Source organism: Gopherus evgoodei, chromosome 1 (genome assembly GCF_007399415.2).
Source record: "Gopherus evgoodei ecotype Sinaloan lineage chromosome 1, rGopEvg1_v1.p, whole genome shotgun sequence".
Classification (NCBI taxonomy): domain Eukaryota; kingdom Metazoa; phylum Chordata; order Testudines; family Testudinidae; genus Gopherus; species Gopherus evgoodei.
The window spans coordinates 199241106-199260214 of record NC_044322.1 but is presented as its reverse complement, the minus strand read 5'-3'; the positions used below and the strand labels follow the sequence as shown (position 1 = coordinate 199260214).

General features: G+C 39.3%; 1 protein-coding gene across 1 annotated transcript in view; it reads right to left on the bottom strand.

Annotated features, from left to right (window-relative positions):
* Nucleotides 1-19109, bottom strand: part of CBLB (Cbl proto-oncogene B) — a 212297-nt gene that overhangs the window by 3911 nt on the left and 189277 nt on the right. Inside the window, 4 exon segments of the mRNA XM_030582314.1 lie at nt 6203-6322; nt 12181-12321; nt 14454-14585; nt 14694-14782. Coding sequence (XP_030438174.1) covers nt 6203-6322; nt 12181-12321; nt 14454-14585; nt 14694-14782 — 482 coding nt within the window.

The following is a 19109-nucleotide window of genomic DNA, read 5'->3' as shown; positions in this document are numbered from 1 at the left end:
AGGACACTGAAGATGAAAAGTGCTATGTAAATGCTAATGATAAAAAGACAACACAAGGCAGGTTTGAGCCTACTAGAGAAAGGGGTGTGAAATACTTGTAGGATTAGGTGATTAGCAATATTTTAGGAAATTTAGTTACCAGTACCAGTTACCAGAGAGGAATAAGTAAAATCAGGAATTCAAGCTTATTTTGCAAAATTCAATTTACAGTATTATTGAAGAATATGGTCCATAATTAAAATGAAAGTATGTACAATATTAGAAATTTACAAGACAAATAATATAACATATGTAAATCTGAGGCTAAAAATATGACTATCAAAAAAATTTTAGAAAAATGATTATGAGGAAAAGTACCAGTATCTAAAGAACAAATAATACAATTGAATTTGATACAGTTTTGGTATGTGTGAGAGAGAGAGAGAGAATAACTAATACTGGCATCTCCAATCTGAACCCAAACTTGGAGTTTTTTCCTGACTAAAAACTTCATGCTGCCTAAAACCTGCTGAAGCAACCGTGTCATTTAGGCAGACCATTTTAAATTCTTTTTCAAGATTTACAACACATGCATTTTCTTCTCACTCCACCAATGTCTCTATAGCACAGGCCCTTTTAAATCTCCAGCCCTCACTCTCTATGTAACTCAATTCCCTGGTTTTTTTAAATGCTGACACCTCTCTCAATATCTTCATGTCCATATAAAATTTTTGCGGAATATGAGTACCCTGTTAGTATTTTTAAGTTCAGAATCTAAGCTTAAACTGCACTTCCATCAGAGGCATTTAAACAGGCCTTTCTTTCCTGCCACACACACTGATGCGTCAGCCACCTTGGATTCTTAAAAAAATCTCTAGCTGAATTTTCAGTTAATTGTATATTCGTATATTTCAATTAATTGTTTCAGCCTCTGAGCAGGCAGCCTCAATCACGGACACTTCTGTTTCCATGCTGCCTTCAACCTTGAGGAAACTAACTAATCCAAAAGCAGATAACGCCCTGGGACCAGCTAATTTAATAAATGACTATGGTTCACTAGCAGAAGGTGAGGAGGAGAAAGTTTGTGGCAGGGAGAAAGAGGCCTCCTAGGCTGCTAAGAGGCAGGTATAAATCAGGACTCTTGCTGCCCGGGGAATGATGCCAAATAGCTTCATTTCCCCCTGCAGTGAGCCACCCCCTCTGTTCCCTTCCTGCTTTTTAAACATGTCCCATCAGCTGCTACTACGAGTCTGGGAAGCAGCAGGGATAAGCAGCACCATGAAAACATGCCTGCTGGTGGGTGAGAGTGAGGAAGCAGGCTTGTCACGTGAGGGTCTCTGTGGAGTGGAGAAAGGCAGACAAGTCTATTTGGGGTAGAAGAAAAAACACCTTCAAGGGGATGTTAGAGAACCAAGGGGATCTCGCATTTTGAGGAGCTCAGGGAGCCTGAGTGAAGAACTTCAGTGCCTTACTGTAGGATGCTAAGAACGTGTAAATCTTCCTCAGAGCCCTAAAGCCTGGGGCTCTACAAGGCATCACAGTGCTCATGCAGATGCTTGCAGACAAGATGAGTCAGAACTATATTTAAATCAACCTTTAAGTATGTAACAATAGCAAAAATGCACCGAGCCAGATGAATTTTTCCTTTCTCTTTTATAAATAATGTAAAGAGGGCAAAGCATGATTTTACATTTATATTTATTAGCGCACCCCGGAGCAATGTGGACAATGGCATAACAGTGCATTAAAAAGGCCAGATCATAGGCAGGGCTCCGAAAGGCACACAGCTTTGAACCCATTTCGCACAGAGCATACAAGTGCAACGCTAAGGAGAAACAATACATGTATACACAAGGGGACTGAATCTCCATTACCATGCACTTTGGGTAGTCATTTACATTTGAGCAAAGTGAGTGCAGAAGTCAGACTGCTCCATTCACTTATACCAGTTGTAGCATGTTACACCCACTTTCCACAGGTGTAACTGACTGCACAAAGGTCCAAGGCAGTGGAAATCGCAGCTGAGCAAGAGAAGGTGGGGTGTGTGTGTGTGTGTGGGTGTGTGTGTTCATTCTAGAATTAGCGATTTCTCCCCTCTCATTATTTTTACCTGAACTCCCTCAGAATTTACACCATCACAATGTTTGTGTTATATATAAATCCTCTGGAACAATGAAAAAGTGGAAATTGAGAGCCATTTTTTAAATTTTCAGTGCTAAATAAATTGCTGTGTTTGGTACTTTGACACCTGTCACTTTGGTATCTAAGACAAAAAACATATACTATATTTCACCATACGCAACCTACTTAAATAGACAGCCTGAGGCACAGGGAGGTCAAGTGACAAGGTGTACAGTGAGTGAGTGGCAGTGCTAGGAATAGAATTTGCTCTAATGAGTGGACTACATTCACTTCCTTTCTAACACAGATCCAACAGCAATCTTAAAAGAGGTTTTGAATGAACAACTGCTGGCTATCAGAGATGAATGGTTAAGGAATAACTCAAACACTAAGTTATAGTCTCCATGCAAGGTTATCTTTTGGAAACCTGAAGTAAGTTGAATCTGTTCATTCTGAAACTTATTAATTCCATAGGATGGAATTATAACCACTACAAATACAACTTTGTTAAATCATGCTATGCTATATTTGGAAACAGTTGTCATTTAATTCAAATTAAATTGAAAACTTATGTACATAGCATGCTGGATTAGTATATTTATAGCATAGGTTAAAGCATATGAATATGTTAGGAGACGGTTATGCAAAACATCTACGTAATGAAGTATTTACTAAGCAATATCAAGAAAACTATTTGAAATCTTAAACAACAAGCATCTTGCAGTCATTTTACAGAAATTAACAACTTCTCTACATCAGCTTCCTTTGTGGAGGGCTTTAAAATACACCAGTCCCATGAAAAAAAGCATATCCATTAAAAGACTATGTAGAAATGTAAATTACCGTGTGAAAAGCAAGCAAGTCCTTTTTAAGTGAGCTTTAAAGAAAAGCCTTAGAAATAATATAAAATTCACTATCTTCTATTTTGAATGGATGAAGCAACCATTGTGTTTTTATATTGGCAGAGGTAAAATGGTATGCCGCGTTGTTGTAGGCACGTCAATCCCAGGATGTTAGAGAGAGACAAGTTGGGTGAGGCAATATCTTCTTCAGAAGAGCTCTGCGTAAGCTCAAAAGCTTGTCCCACTAACCAACGTAAGTTTGTCCAATAAAAGGTAATACCTGACCTACCTTGTCTCTCTAATACCTTGAAGATGATTAGCTTGTTTAATATGTATATTAAAACAGCACCTAGAAGCCCTTCAGTAAGAATTAGGGTCTTTCTGCCTAGCAGAATGGGGCAAGAGCCCTGTCCTTAAGATTTTATAAACTAACACACATGCTATAAAACCCATTTTCAATGCTATTTAAATAGTGAGCACCAGCATTCTGTTAGGGGAATTGGAGTCTTGAAAACGCTATCATTTATTTGAGACATCAAACTGAGGTGATCATTAAAAATCCCCCTGACACTTTTCATGCTTAATCCTGCCTGTAATTTCAATTGGAAAGTGTTCTTCACTTCCTGATTTATACTGCAGTATACTGGTGTAACATACTGTTAAAGGAACAATGTCAACTTTACTGTTTAAAAATCTATCTATCTCACACTTTGGTTGGAAATATCTATCACCTACTGTTGTTGCAAGTAACACCTACAATTGCTAAAACTGACAGACAAGAAAAAAAATCATGTTTTTCAATTATCAGAGGGGTAGCTGTGTTAGTATAAAGCAGCAAAGAATCCTGTGGCACCTTATAGACTAACAGACATTTTGGAGCATGAGCTTTCGTGGGTGAATACCCACTTCGTCAGATGCATGCATCTGACGAAGTGGGTATTCACCCACGAAAGCTCATGCTCCAAAATGTCTGTTAGCCTATAAGGTGCCACAGGATTCTTCGATATTTTTCAATGTTTACTTTGTGCATTTCAGAATAGTTTAAATACGTACAATTTCACTGTTTGCCCTGAACTGTTTATCATGGCCCAATCCTAACAGCTACATGCACACAACTCAGTGAAACTACTCACATGATTAGCTCAGGGCCTCTGTTAGCCAGTTTCCCCTGATTATATGGGCTTTCATGAAGCAAAAAGAGAGAAAATACATTTGTAAAGAATAGGAAAACTGACTGCAAATAGGCTAAGGACTCAGCGACCGGGGTAATAATGAAACTACTTTTACTTTATTTCTTTTTAACTGACTAGGTTTATAGTTGACAGTGTCTCTTTAAATAGCTCCTGTGCTGTACTGCAAAGGTGAGTACAGTAAATTGGTGTATTAAGTGTTTTTTACTATACATAAAAGGATATACTCAGGACTAGAAGGGACCTTGAGAGGTCATCTAGTCCAGTCTCCTGCACTAATGGCAGGACTATTATTTAGACTCTCCCTGATGGGTGACTGTCTAACCTGCTCTTAAAAATCTTTACTGATGGAGATTCCACAACCTTCCCCTATGCAATTTATTCCAGTGCTTAACCACCCTGACAGCAAGTTTTTCCTAATGTCCAACCTAAACCTCCCTTGCTGCAATTTAAGCCCATTGCTTCTTGTCCTATCCTCAGAGGTTAACAAAAACATTTTTTCACTCTCCTACTTCAACCTTTTATGTACTTGAAAACTGTTAACACGTTCCCCCTCAGTCTTCTCTTCTCCAGACTAAACCAACCAAGTTTTGTCAATCTTCCCTCTCAGGTCATGTTTTCTAGACCTTTAATCATTTTGTTGCTCTTCTCTGGACTTTCTTCAACTTGTCCACATCTTTTCTGAAATGTGGCACCCAGAACTGGACACAATACTCCAGTTAAGTCCTATTAGTGCAGAGTAGAGCAGAAGAATTACTTCTCATGTTTTGCTTGCAACACTCCTGCTACTACATCCCAGAATTATGTTTGCTTTTTTTTGAAACAGTGTTACGCTGTTGACTCATATTTAGCTTTTTGTCCACTATGACCCCAGATCCCTTTTTGCAGTACTCCTTCCTAGGCAGTCATTTCCTATTTTGTATGTGTGCAACTGATTGTTCTTTCCTAAGTGGAGCACTCTGCATTTGCCCTTATTGAATTTCATCTTATTTACTTCAGACCATTTACGCAGTTTGTCCAGATCATTTTGAATTTCAATCCTATCCTCTGAAGTACATGCACCCCCTTCCAGCTTGGTATTGTCCACAAACTTTTAAGTGTATTCTCTGTGTCATTATCTAAATCACTGATGAAAATATTGAACAGAACCTGCGGGAACCCACTTGATATGCCCTTCCAGCTTGACTGTGAACCACTGATGATTACTCTCTGGGAACAGTTTTCCAACCAGTTATACACCCACCTTATAGTAGCTCCTTCATAGTAGCTCCTTATAGACTTTTAGTCTGTCACTGGATTTGTGTGGGGGCAAGGGTCCAGCCATGTGAATCCAATTGCAGGACTGGATCCATTATAACTAGACTGTGAAACATCTGAGGTTCCTTCTGGATCAGAGAAGTTATATATTATGGCCATCTTTTCAATTTGTTACATTATGTTGACTGGGCTGTTACAAACTAGATATGGCATTTTAGTTGCTTTTGGGTTTCCTGTGTATTTTTAAAATGTTTTACGGTGCCCACAGAAGTCACATTGGTACGTATCTGAGAGAACAATATAGAGGTTTAAATTATATTTTGTCCACAGAGCAATATAAGGAGAATAAAATTGGAATCAAGAGGCACAGTGGCCCCTGCATGACTTCTGATCTCTTGTGATCTCCAAAAGAACAGGGAAAATCCTTTATCTTAAAAAAAGAAGAAGGAAAAAAAAGGGATACCAGAATTCACATAAGCATTTAATGTCTATGGCTAGGATTAAAAGGACTCACCTTTAAAAGGGAAAACAATTTTTCTTTTAGTCTACCCACCCTACAGATCATAGGATGGACCAGCCACTCTAGGATTTTATGTCCTTTCAAAAGATCCATCTCCATTGTTCCTTTGATGGTTACCTAGCTGTTTTTATGTAGGAAGAGAATTGCCAGCTCTTGTTGTGAATAACAGCAGCCTTTCCAAACAAGCAGGATAGCGATGCATGAGCACTGGCTGATTTCTGCCAGTTAGTCTGAGCCAAGATTACTTGCTTTCTTAGGCTGGTACTTTGTCTAAGCACGGTTTTTCTTCTTACCTGAGATGGATGGAAGCTGATCGTAGTCCTGGGATGTTCTATTAGTTTTGACATTTTCCACTGTTAATCTTCGAGTAGGAGGCAAAGGAATTACACTAGTAGCTGGATCAAAAAAGAGATCTATAAAAACAAAAGGATACTTAAAGTTAAAAACATTTGCAAGGTTCATGCACATGGAGCCAGATTAGAGCTGTATGAACAAGCAGCTTCAGGAGAGAAGGGATTGTGAATGCAAACAGGAGTGTTCCCTTTGACTCACACACACAGTGGGGATGTAACTATGCCTAGCGATAACCAGGGGAGGTGGTTAACTTAAAATAGTCTCCCTCCCTAACACATATTAAAGAAACTAGTGATAGGAGTAAGCAAGCTTTGTGTCTGTCCTTGCCAGTTACTGAAGACAGATTAAAAAGTCAAAGCAGAAGATTAGAACATTCTCTCTTCTCCATTTTTAGGCCCCTACTGAAGGCAGTACTTCAGCAAGTGCTTAACTTTAAGCAATGCTTAAGAGCTGTCCTGAACAGGTTGCGTTCCTCAACTGAGTCTTCAATCCATTTACCACAGTGGGTGTAGGGATATGTATGTTTTTTTGTGGTGATCAGGTCCTGGCTGTACACTCACTAGATCTGTTGCATGGCTTGGAAATCACCTGAAGGTTTGTAATGTCACCAATCATAATAAGGCTTTGGAAATCAGTGTCTAAAGAAATATTCAGAAAAAGAATGAAATATCAATCCACACAAGCATGTGTCTCCGTGTAGTCAAAGGCACTTATAAGATTAATGAACAATGACAGTACAGATCATATCTAATACGTACATATGGAGAATGTTAAGTGACCATAAAATGTACTTTCCAGATTTTATGTAAACATTTATAAGTTATATTAAATTATTATATTATGTTATTTCCAAATAATTTTACACATAACCTTGTGAATTGCAGATAACATTCATTTATCAACGGTACTCAATTTTAGAGTAATTTTTGTCCCTGCAATTCACAAGCATGAACCTTTGATTCTTGTAACTTGCAAAGTCACCCATATGCAGTGGCTTATTTGACAAGATGGATGGTGAATTGAACTGTGACAATAAAAGTACAGAGTACTAGCACTTTATTCAACACTCAGATCTTGACAGATAGCAGAAAATGTCAGAAAGTATCTCCTGGGTTCATCTAATTATTCTCAGGTACTTGTACTGTAACATATTTGCTTGAAGCTTTTAGTTGAGGGGTATTTTTTTAAATGAGCTAGCCATTTCAGAAGAGTAGTTAAAAGAAACACTTCGTGCATTGTTATGCTTTGCTATTTTTTGCTATGTGTTATAGTAAATCTGCCATATTTCACTACGTGACTGATACAACTCCTCGCAATAGCGTGATGTGAACTGAAAAATGTAAACTTGATTTCTAAACGTTTCCGATAATTATTCCCCCCACTTTTTTTTGCTGAGCAAAAGGAATGCAGCATTTAAACAAACAGAAAAAGTGCAACAAAACTATTTGTAGCATTAACAGTAGGTAGTGATGTTAGAAGTATTGAAAATACTATTTTACGTAATGGTCTGGCAGACCCTGTTAACTTTTTTGCTGAAGCATGTCTATATCTCTAGAGCCATGTCTCTTAAAATGTGGTATTTCATAGAGACACATTTAAATATCCAAATACATACATGACTTTTGGACTGACCCTTACAGTGATAGTTCATGCCCCAGACAGCTCATAGTCTGTCTTTTTGTTCTGTGTTTGTACAGCGTGTAGCACAACAGGGTCCTAGTCCATGCCTGGGGCCCCTAGGAACTACTGCAAGACAAATAAACGACAACGCAATAATCATCAATGCCAAGATTTTCAAAAACATGTTCTCTTAGGCTCCTGATTCAATATCTAGGCACCTAAATTGACACTGGGTACAACAGGAGCTGTTGTGAGCTCAATCCTTTTGAAAAATCAGGTCAGTTTAAGTGCCTGGATTTAGAAGTTTAATTTTGCTACTTTATGTTTGAAAACGTTGGCTCACTAACTACTGTCCCTGGGAGACAAACACCACTACAGATGATCATTCCAAAAACTACTGAACATTTCAAAGCCCAGTCCAGGTTGTTAAGTGACAACATCCTTTACATATGACAACAATAACAAAACCTGAGCCAGAAGTACCTCAACTCACCCGCCTTTGGAGATTCATGCCCTAGGAATGCCTCCCATTGGCAGAGGGGAAGGGGAATCTGGATGGTGCCAAGTTCAAAGCCTGCAGAGGGTAGGGGCGCACAAAATCTCCACATGACCAGCACGTGTCGGAAGAAGGCTCATGTGCCCCATTTGAAATCCCGCTGCCAGGAGCAGCACTAGTGCATGTGTGAGGTGGCTCTGCCTTCTTCCCTGTGTGCACATGCGCATGCTGAAGGCAAAGACACGCTGACTCCTAGCACAGCCAGAGGGTGGGTGGGAGAGGGAGTGCATGCGCACGTGTGCGAGAGAGACCGCGTGAGTGTAGAAAGGGAAGTGAGTTCACAAAAGGATCTGCTGTTTCTGTGGGAGCTGGACAGCACCAGGTCCTTTGGCCTGGCTGAAAACTTCACTGCCTCCCCTGCCCCACACAGGAGGTGCACACTCCACAGTTTGAAAACTAATGACCTAAGCACTTAATGTAAGAAATGAATAGTTAAGGACATAATAAACCTTACAATAACTTGTTCATTATGTGGACAGTGTAAGGGAATACACATTTAACACAACACAACCACCTCAACTCTGAACCATGGATTCTTACTGTGTATTCTATTTTATCATCTTGATTTCAGAATTTAACTATTTTCTTTTAAGCGATGTAATTAAGTGGGAAATATCCAAATTTAAGGTGTCAAATTATGGTAAAATTTTTCAGTAAAGTATTTCTATAATTGCTCTTCCTGGAGAATAATGTTGTGTCTGTAATGTAATATAAAAGGAAAAGTACATAAGATTGTTGATTTATGGTAAAAATTATGCACTTATATTGACATGCAGTAGAGGCAGATCAATGTGTATTATTAACATGTTTCTTTTTCAAACAGATTTTTCACTGCGTTTATATTTGGGGATTACTGGTAAAAGAACAGTATTCTGAATCAGAGCTAAGGGCGTGGGGTTGTGTTAAAAATAAAATAAAGTTTAACTAATTATCTATCTTGGCAGGATGGCAGATATGGGGTCTTAATTTGTGAGCCTATTAGACAAGAGAGGGACAACCAAAAACCTCTCTGCCAGGTAAGCAAACCATCTTCCGGGATCATTTCTGCTACCCACTAGCGTCACTGCTAACACTGGTCTACAGTTTTTGATAAGTCGTCTGCTTCAGAGATAAAATGTGATATTTATTATGTATTTTGATGTGCTGAATTCAAATATGACAATTAAAACAACTAATTGGCTACTGTTTCTAAGATATTTAAGTTTTTACATTTATCTCTATGTATATTGTGTAGATAGAGTTTTAATCATAAATTGTAAACCTAGGTTTTTTCATGTGTTTATGGTTGCTTTACATGATAATATTTGTCCTGTTTATGTAACACTTTAAAAATCAGCAAAAGGCTTATGTAAATAAAATGTATTATGAAACAAAAGGCAAAAAAATATTATGTACATAGTTTAGTCCTATTCAGTGTCTACTCGGCGTTTCTTGGCTTGTTTCTTGTATTCATTAAATGGAGCATCTCTTGTCACTGTCCAGCAATAGTCTGCAAGCATTGATGGGCTCCATTTGCCCTGATAGCCTGCCAGGAGATTCCACTGCTGTAGTCTGGAGCCCAACAGCTCTGCCTTACTCTTGGGTAGTTCCAAATCCCTGACAAGGTCATTCAGTTCACCTTGTGTTATGAGGTGTGGTTCAGAGGAGGAGGATGGGAGAAAATATGGGTCCTGTGACATTGGTGGTTCAGGACCAGAAGTTTCCTCCTCTTCCTCTTTCTCGTCTGACTCAAGTGAGAATGATTCTGGTGCATCAGGAACTGGCAGTCCTTCTCCGTGGGGTACTGGGCATATAGCTGATGGAATGTTTGGATAATGCACAGTTCACTTTTTCTTCTTTGACACACCTTTCCCAACTGGAGGCACCATGCAGAAGTAATAATTGCTGGTATGATCTGTTGGCTCTCTCCAAATCATTGGCACTGGAAAAGGCATAGATTTCCTTTTCCTGTTCAACCACAGGCGAAGATTTGTTGCACAAGTGTTGCAGCATAATATGTGTGGGGCCCACCTCTTGTCCTGATCTCCAATTTTGCAGCCAAAATAAAGGTGATTGGCTTTCTTAACCATAGTGGTTATACTGTGCTTTTGTGATGCAAAAAAGTCACTTCACCACAAACACAGCAGAAATTACCTGCACTGTTCACACAACTCCGAGGCATCTCTGCTCACTTTGGCTAAACAGAAATGTGTCCCTTTGCAAAATCAAACACTGACAAATGAGAGCATGACACTGTATGATTTCTAGAGCTGATATAGGGCAATTTGTTCAGCAGAGTGATGTAAGCTTCGTTACGATTGCATCATCCATGACTTCTAGGAATAACATGATGCAATTCATATCATGTATGACGCAATACCAGCTTCAGATTGCATCATCCATTGTTTTGCCTAAAAAGCAAGTACTGTCCAAACCCAGTCATAGATTTATACATAGATCCAGTCAAAGATGTATTTTAGTCATTTCTGGTTTAAATTCAGATCCCTTCCCTTTATAACTCACTTATCCTCCGCCATTCCCAAGTCAAGGGTCGTATATACTGACCCAATAGCATATCTTGAAAACTAGAGCCAATCAATAATTTTAAGCATCATTTTCGTTCTCAGTGCCCCTGAATTAGTAAAGTTGGACTACGTTTATTTCAGAAGCATTTTGGCTGTAGAGCAGTGTAATTTGTCTGGAGCCTCAGCCAGCTTGCTCTCAATCTAACAACCAATGTCATCCATGCCCTGGGAAAGAAAAGACTACACTCCAGCAGGGTGTGATGAAAACAAGACAGAACTGCCTGTCAACTGCACACTGCTGACACCACTGCCCAAAATGCCTTACGGTATCCCTCAGGAGCTTCACATACCTGCTGAAAGAAGAGACGCGACAATACAGAGCCTTGCAGATCACCACAAAACAGAGTCCTTAGGATAGGTAGATAATTGGCCAAAAAATCCTCTGAAACCTCCCAAAGAAGAAAGAAGGGGACCCCTCAACAGCTATAGTATGTATCCCAGCCCACAAGTCCACAATCATTTTGGGACTAATCTATATCAGAGGCAGCAAACAGAACCAACTTAATCAGCATGGAGCCCTAACCACTGTACATTAACAGGAGGAAACCAATCAAGACAGTAGCACAGTTTCTGTGCCATATGCAGGCTGAAATCTGGACTGAAAGAAATAAACAGTGATTTGGGGATATGAATTTAATGAACAAAAATGGGATGAACTGCAGTTCCTTGCAATCAGGGAGGTTTACAATTTATATGGTTTAGAAGTAAGATTTGACAGCGACAGTTCTATCAAATATAAGTTGTTGTTCTTTGCCCTTCTTTTCTGGTGTTGTCCCCAGTCAAAAAGACGACTGAAGTGTATACTATATAGTCTTATAGAAACTAATACTCTGTGGCGATAAGACAAATGATGCACACTGGCAACACAGAACTCAATGAAAAACTTGACACTTCAAAATAACTATTCCTATTAGAAAAATGTTTTTTTACCAAAATGTCATGTCTAGTACGAAAATATTGATTTTATCTATTACATGAGGAAAAGAAAAGTGAAGACTATTTTATATTCTCTGAGAGGTTTCATCTCTATAGTTTTAAAAACTAACCTCTCCAGTTTCTAGACAGTTAGCTATGGGCAAAGGTATTTCTAACAGGCAATCACAACTTTATCAGCTCATATAAGCTTCTGCTGTAAATGAAAATACATTAAAAACTTGGTTTGCTTGCCGACTCTTACCCGAAGGAGGAAGGAACAGTTCATGTCCTGAAGAGGGTCTGCTTCCTGAGCCCAGAGGTTTGGAATGCTCAGTGAGGCTGTGCCGAGCAGGAGGTGGAGGTGGAGGAAGTGATGGTGGGGAGTTGTCAAATGAATCTTCTCCTGCATTTAAAGAGCAAAACTTCATTAAGAATAGTACAGAGTGAAGCTTAAAATTGATTTTCCATGGCTGCTAACAGAGCCTCTTACTCCTAGGGTTTTCCAGAAGTTCAGTGACTCCAATAATGAAATTGTAAGACTGGCTCTTATTAAGCACAACTGAATGCTTTAAAACATGCTGTGAATGACCTTTTAGTATACTCTTTTTTTTTTTTTTTTTTTTAAAAGGTTTACTCTAGGTTATAAAATAATCAGCGTGTTGGTGGCCAGTCTGCAGATGTTGCACCCAAGTGAAATAAAAGAGCACATTGAAAATTACCGTAGGATGATAGCTATGTTACCAGTAACTCAGTGAACTAAAATAAATAAATAAAATGTGCTGACCATACTGGATTTGATGTATACTGTGTGTTACCTTACACAAGGATAAGCAGATCTGGCCTAAGAGGCCAAGAAGTGCAGTCCTGGGGATTCGTGGGAGAACTCACCCTCTGCATTATGTGAGAGGAGCAGGCAGGTGTAAGTTCAGGGCTATCAAAAGGTGCAATTCCCACCCCTCCCCCTTCTGCTGCTCTCTGCACTCTCTGTTACTGCACTATGAAATTGGAGTGTGAGCTAAGACATCTTATAATGCATAGTGGGTTAGCATACTGAAATCCAAGAGTGAAAGCAATCAGACCAAAAAAAATGGGTGCATGCATAGTGGAGCCAACACTTTACAACTGAGCTCTGGGTACACTATATAACAGAGGTGGGCAAACTACAGCTTGCAGGCCACATCCGGCCCATGGGACCATTTTGTCCAGCCCCTGAGCTCCTGGTCCAGGAAGCTAGCCTCTGGCCCCGCCCCTGCTGTCCTCCCTCCCCCTGCAGCCTCAGCTCACTGCGCCATAGGCTGCGAGGGCTGAGAGCTCCTGGGGTAATGCAGCTGCAGAGTATGGACTGACCCAGTGCTCTGTGCTGCGCGGAGTGTGGCTGTCTCCAGCCAGCGCAGTAAGGAGGTAGGAAAGGGGGGGTTGGACAGAGGGCAAGGGAGTTCAGGGGGTGCTCAGGGACCAGGGGTGCGGACGGTCAGGGATTGGGGGGGGGGAGAGTCAGGAAGGAGAGGGGGGTTGGATGGGGTGGCGGCAGGCAGTTAGGGGCAGGAGGTCCGGGGGTGGTCGGGGGACAGAGAGCAGGGGGCGATGGATGGGACAGGAATCCTAAGGGGCATCAGGGACGAGAAGCAGGAGGAGGGTGTCAGATAGGGGGTGGGGACCGGGCCATGCCTGGCTGTTTTGGAAGGCACAGGCTCCCCTAACCAGCCCGCCATACAATTTCTGAAACCCAATGTGGCCCTCAAACCAAAATAGTTTGCCTGCACCTGCTACAGAAGATGGCAGAGGGAAAGCATAAGACCCCCAGCGTGGCTGAGAGGGTGGCTTGGTTGGTGTCTGCTGAACAGGTGTAGTTGAGGGGTTCTAGGAGAGGGAACTGGGGAGGACTAGGATTGGGAATGGCAACGTTTGATGATTCTGGGCACTGATCGTACTCTGTTTTAGACCTTAATCTCTTGAGGTAAAGGAAACAAACTCCAGATTTATTATCTCCAGTGGTGCTATTAGTCACTCCTTTTTATATGATAAAATGAAAACTCAAATTAGCACACAAAACGTCAGCCCCTTCCCCAAATTTAGAGAACTTGAAATTTGACTAATTCCAATATTAAGTGACTAAAATCTGATTTTTAGAGTAAAAGGTTTCTCTATTGTTTACCATCAGAAGATGAATTTAAACTGCCGTTGCATCCGTTTCTGGCATGACTAAATCCTGACACAGCCATGGTAAACTTTCCCATTTTGCAGGGAACGGGTGTAGCACCTTCTATGATGGGATCAGTCTTCACCAACTGACTAATGTTGGGATTTGGATGTTAATGTGTAAAGATGAAAGAGCTCAGTGCCTGGACTGAGATAGGCACTGACTGCAGATCACTGCATAATTACATTCGTTTTCTTCAAATAATCTAGCTCATATCATTTGAAACTCTTAATAAAACCTATGAGTTTATTTTATTTTGTTTTGCAGTAAGCGTGGTATTTGGTTGATTTTAACTAAGTTAACCATTAAAGATTTAACAGCAAAAGGTCTGCTACCTAAAGGGGGCACCAGAAGATCATAATCAGAAGGAGTCCTGTTGAGCAAAGAGCTGTGTTTTGGGTTGTCTCTGGTAGGAGGCCGTGCAGGTGGTAAAGATACTGGAGCAGTGGATGCATCAAAGCCATCTCCTGAATAACACAGAAACAACAAGAAGTGAATGCTTTCTTATGGCACCTCTAATTGTGTCAGACTGGTTGGCTTCTTCTAGAGTTACAAACAAATAAATAAAAACACACCTAACTCCGGGGTTTTGGATTTCTTCATCTCTGAAGCAGCACTGTGTGTTCCATTCATTATACCAGCACACTGACCATTCTCGCACACCCTTAAAGCAGAGATCAAAGGAAGAAGTCAACCAACCACCTGAGTTTTCATCCCACAAATCACAAAATGAATACTATAGCACTACATAGATTACATCAAAACAAATGGAGGAATGCAAGTTATAACAACTTTTTAAGCACTCATATAGTGTTTTTCACTTTCAAAGCATATTACACAGCAATAGATTAATCCTTACAACAGCCTTCTGTGAAATTATACTATTCTGCTGCTGGGAAAACTGAGGCACAGAAATTAAGTAATTTATGCAAGTCTCCATTGCAAAATAGTGGAAGAGCTGGGATTAGACTTTAGGAATCCCTGGCTCTCAACCCAAAGCTCAGTCTACTAGCATACGCTACTTCTCCATATTGTAAAGTTACATATGTAAACTCGTCCTTATTTTATTACTGAAATCAAACAGCAAATACACTGGAAATAAAACCCTTTAAACAAGAACAAACCCATGGAAATAACGCACGTCCTTAATATTCCTAGTCAAACACTTAAAATAAAAGAATTAACTCTGCCCAAAACAATTTAGCGAGTCTCCATCAGATCCAATGTTGTCAAAAAAGTGATGTATTGTTTTGTCTTTTATGTTCAGCTTTATCCTTGCCTCCAAAGGGAAACAAAGTGTTCTGTAAAAAGAAGTGTAAGTCTCAAATTGGTTGCTAAAACTTCCCAGAACTAGCAATCCTGGTGATTCAGGCAGTAAAGTAAAAAGCTATGGAAAATCCTGGCATAAAAATACAAATTATCCTTAGTAGATAATATGATAACTCTGCTAAAAGGCTCAAGATACTAAGAGGACACTAAAATCACCCAATAGTGAATTATGTGCTATTTGAACAAGTGTTAAAAACCAACAGGGGAATGGAGGCACCTCAACTATATGACAAGAATTGCGAAGTTTGTATAGGCAGGAATGGTCAAAATAAGCTTCTTCAGTTAGGGGAAGGCTATAGGTCACATTACATACACCATTCTCAGAAATCATTGACCCTTTCAAGCTAGAGAGATCTAGAGTTTCACCATTAGCAGGAATGTAAATAAATCTATACGTGCTGGTCATATGGAAGGAATGGATGAATAAAGCATGTGCAATTATTTAAAGCATATAAACAGGAAAGAGGAAATGGAATTGTGTGTGGTCCCAGGAGCTATAAATAAGAATAATTAAATGAAAATAAACAATAATTATGTATCTGAAGAAAAACCTTCCTATTGGTGAGACCTATTATATTGTAGAACAGTCTTCCAATGGAAGTGGAGAAAGAAACATTGCTTGAGTCCCTTGAAGCTAGACTGATTAAGTCACTTGAAAATATACTGTACGGAATAATCCATCCTTGGCTCCTTATCGAGGAGGAAAGACGACTTTCCACAGACAACTGAGTGCCCTAATACAACTCCCTGCCAACGAGGAAGTCTTCAGTGTGACCTGGCCATAACAGTATATCCTTTGCACTAGAAATACAAGGTAAGCAAGTATTAAACACCTCACATCCTACATCTCAGGTACTTTTTTCCTCTTTAAGGAAATACTTTTTGGAGAAATATTGCAAACAGAATGATTCAATTGTGTTACATTAGTAGGGGCCTAATTAGACTGTTATACTGAGGCACTCGTGTTTTCTCTCCTTTCCTTTCCACAACACAGACAAATCTGGCAAGAAGATAAAAAGTCAGCTACAAAACAAATCAATTGACTAAGAATCTAGCCAGAAAACCACAATGCAATCAATTTGGTATATTATAGTATGACCTTTGGAAGAGTACTATAATACTAGTACAGGGGCACAAAGTCTTAAATTAAACATGTATTCAAAAAGCGGAGAAATAGCCACAGAACTACATGACATCCACAATAACAACTGCTGTGTCTCTCTCCTTTAAGGTATCTGGGCTCAATCCAGAATTTTAAGATTATTTTGGCCCTTTACGAAGTCCTGATTACAGCTAGAAAACTAGGCACTCTCATGAGGCAGCCAGCCAGAGTGTAAAATCTCAATTTAACTTCAAAATGGATGGGCCAATAGGCATACCCATGCTTACCAAACATTTGTGATGTGTTTTGAAGGTGACATCGGGAATTTGGTATGACTCCACAAAAAGTTACAAGCTCTTTCAGCAAGTAAAATGTATACTAGTTACACAGCTGAATGAATTCACTTATTTATGAAAAACGCATTGAAAAAGCTCCTAATGGAGCTTACTGAAAAACAAGAGGTGAGAAGGGGTGCCTTTTTTTTTTTTTTAATGAAAACAAAAAAAGTCATTTAACTTTTTTCTAATTTTTGTGAAAAAATGAAATTTTCAGACACTGAAAAACAAAGATTTCAAATTTTGTGTTTTCAACAGCAACAAAAATTAAAGGAAGAGCGATTTTCCACAAAAATTGTCATATCTACAAAATAAGTTCTTTTATGTCAAAAAACCTTTTTTGAATGAAAAATATTGCCTAGCTCCAATTCCTAAGTATGTGCTGCTGGTCGGAATCAATGTTGTTTGTGAAATGTATAATTTTGAATGTTTACACTTCAGCGCTGACATTAGCTAACAGCAGAAAGTTAATGTAACATTTGGAATATTTATATAAATTCATTCAACAGGTCATTTCCATACTTTCTTAAGTGTCATAGGTTTATATTTTAGGCCTCACTTTCTTGTTATATATGTAATTTGCACAAGAGTTATTACACGAAATCATTGCAGCAACTTTAACTATCAATTAAGGACGTTTTCTGTGTGGGATGTCCTGGATTAGCACTAGGCTAGTACTGATAGTCCAAGGGACCCATGACCTGCTAAAGGTAAGCTCTTTTATGGATCAACCAAGCTAAAAATAAAAGGCCAGATGGAATGGTGGGAAAGTCAGCTTTGAAATGTATAACTGTGATGGTTTGCAAAATACTGAACAAGATTCTCAGTCCTACTCCACTCCTTTTGTGCCACACAGGAGATACCAAGGGAATGGAAACTTCCTGTAATTCTCTATCTGGGGACTTCCTCTAGTGTAGGAGTCCTAAGCAGCTGTAGAGCCAATGGAGTTTATTCCTACGCAGCACTCTCCTTCTTTCCTGCATGTTCATGGTTCATCCATTCTTCCTCCATTCATATCGGCAACTCATCTCTCTACTACATGGCTGACTTGGTGGAAAGGTTCACAAGTGGGACAAACAAAATCAAACCTCTGATAAATAGGCCCATACATGTAAAGTCTTAAAATCCTGTCTGTTCCATAAAGTCAATTCTATTCAGTAACATTGAATGTCTATTAAAAAAATCAAAACATCTTTTCCCAGAAGAATAGGTGGGAGTTTAAGGGTATATGACTAGAAAACACTCAAAGACCAGTGGAACATTCACATCTATGCACAGAAGGTCATGTCTGCATTTCTGTTAACAACAATAGACTATATTTCCAGGAATTTATAACTTCAACAGATGAAGTAGTCAGAACGTGACCTTTTCACCACACTGGGCTAAATCTCTTTTATTAAACGTGTAAAATCAGATCTTAACTGGTCAAGTCTGGAATGAGGAGAAAGTTGAGTTTTATTGCAATGACATCACATTCTGAAAGAAAAAAAGTCTGAACGTATCAATGAATTTTAGGCTGCAGAAGAGTCAGAACTTAGTAGATCAATAACTGATTTTAAGATAGTACTTTTGACCTATAAGACTACTAGTAATTGGTCCCTTCTGATATTTCAGCCTCTCTCCTGATTATTATCTTCATTCCGCATACTCAGATTAGCCGTATGAGTTAGGGACCAAGAGGTTCATCAAGAGCCACACAGCCTTCATCTGCAATTTCTCTAGACTCCAATCTACTTGCCACAACCCATTAATGGTTCAGAGACTGTGAGTGTTCGGGGATATTATTTTAAGGTATATTTAAAGTGCAAGAGAGATATTAAGTCTGAATGAAAAATGTTTTCTCCCTGTGAAACACACAGGAAGGTCTTCTGTGAAATGGATTCTAAAAATTTAAAGAAGTTGCTATAATACTGGTACATAGGAGACAAGGGGAGTGCGAAACAGTGGGAAGTACTGCTGTATTTTGATAGTCGCCGTGTATTGATTCAACTGCGTTCTGCATTTTGTTACTTAAATTCTGAACCACAGAGATACAACTATGCTGAACCACAGAGTTTTATGGCTTCTATTCTCCTTCAACTCCACCAGGGGAATAAAAGGGCATGAATAACCCAAGCATGAAAAGATTAGATATTCAGAAGGCAAGCAGCTTCACCATGATTATAACCAACTAGATTTTAGAAAACCTGTCAAAACCTGTCAAAAGTTCATTCTAAAATGATTTT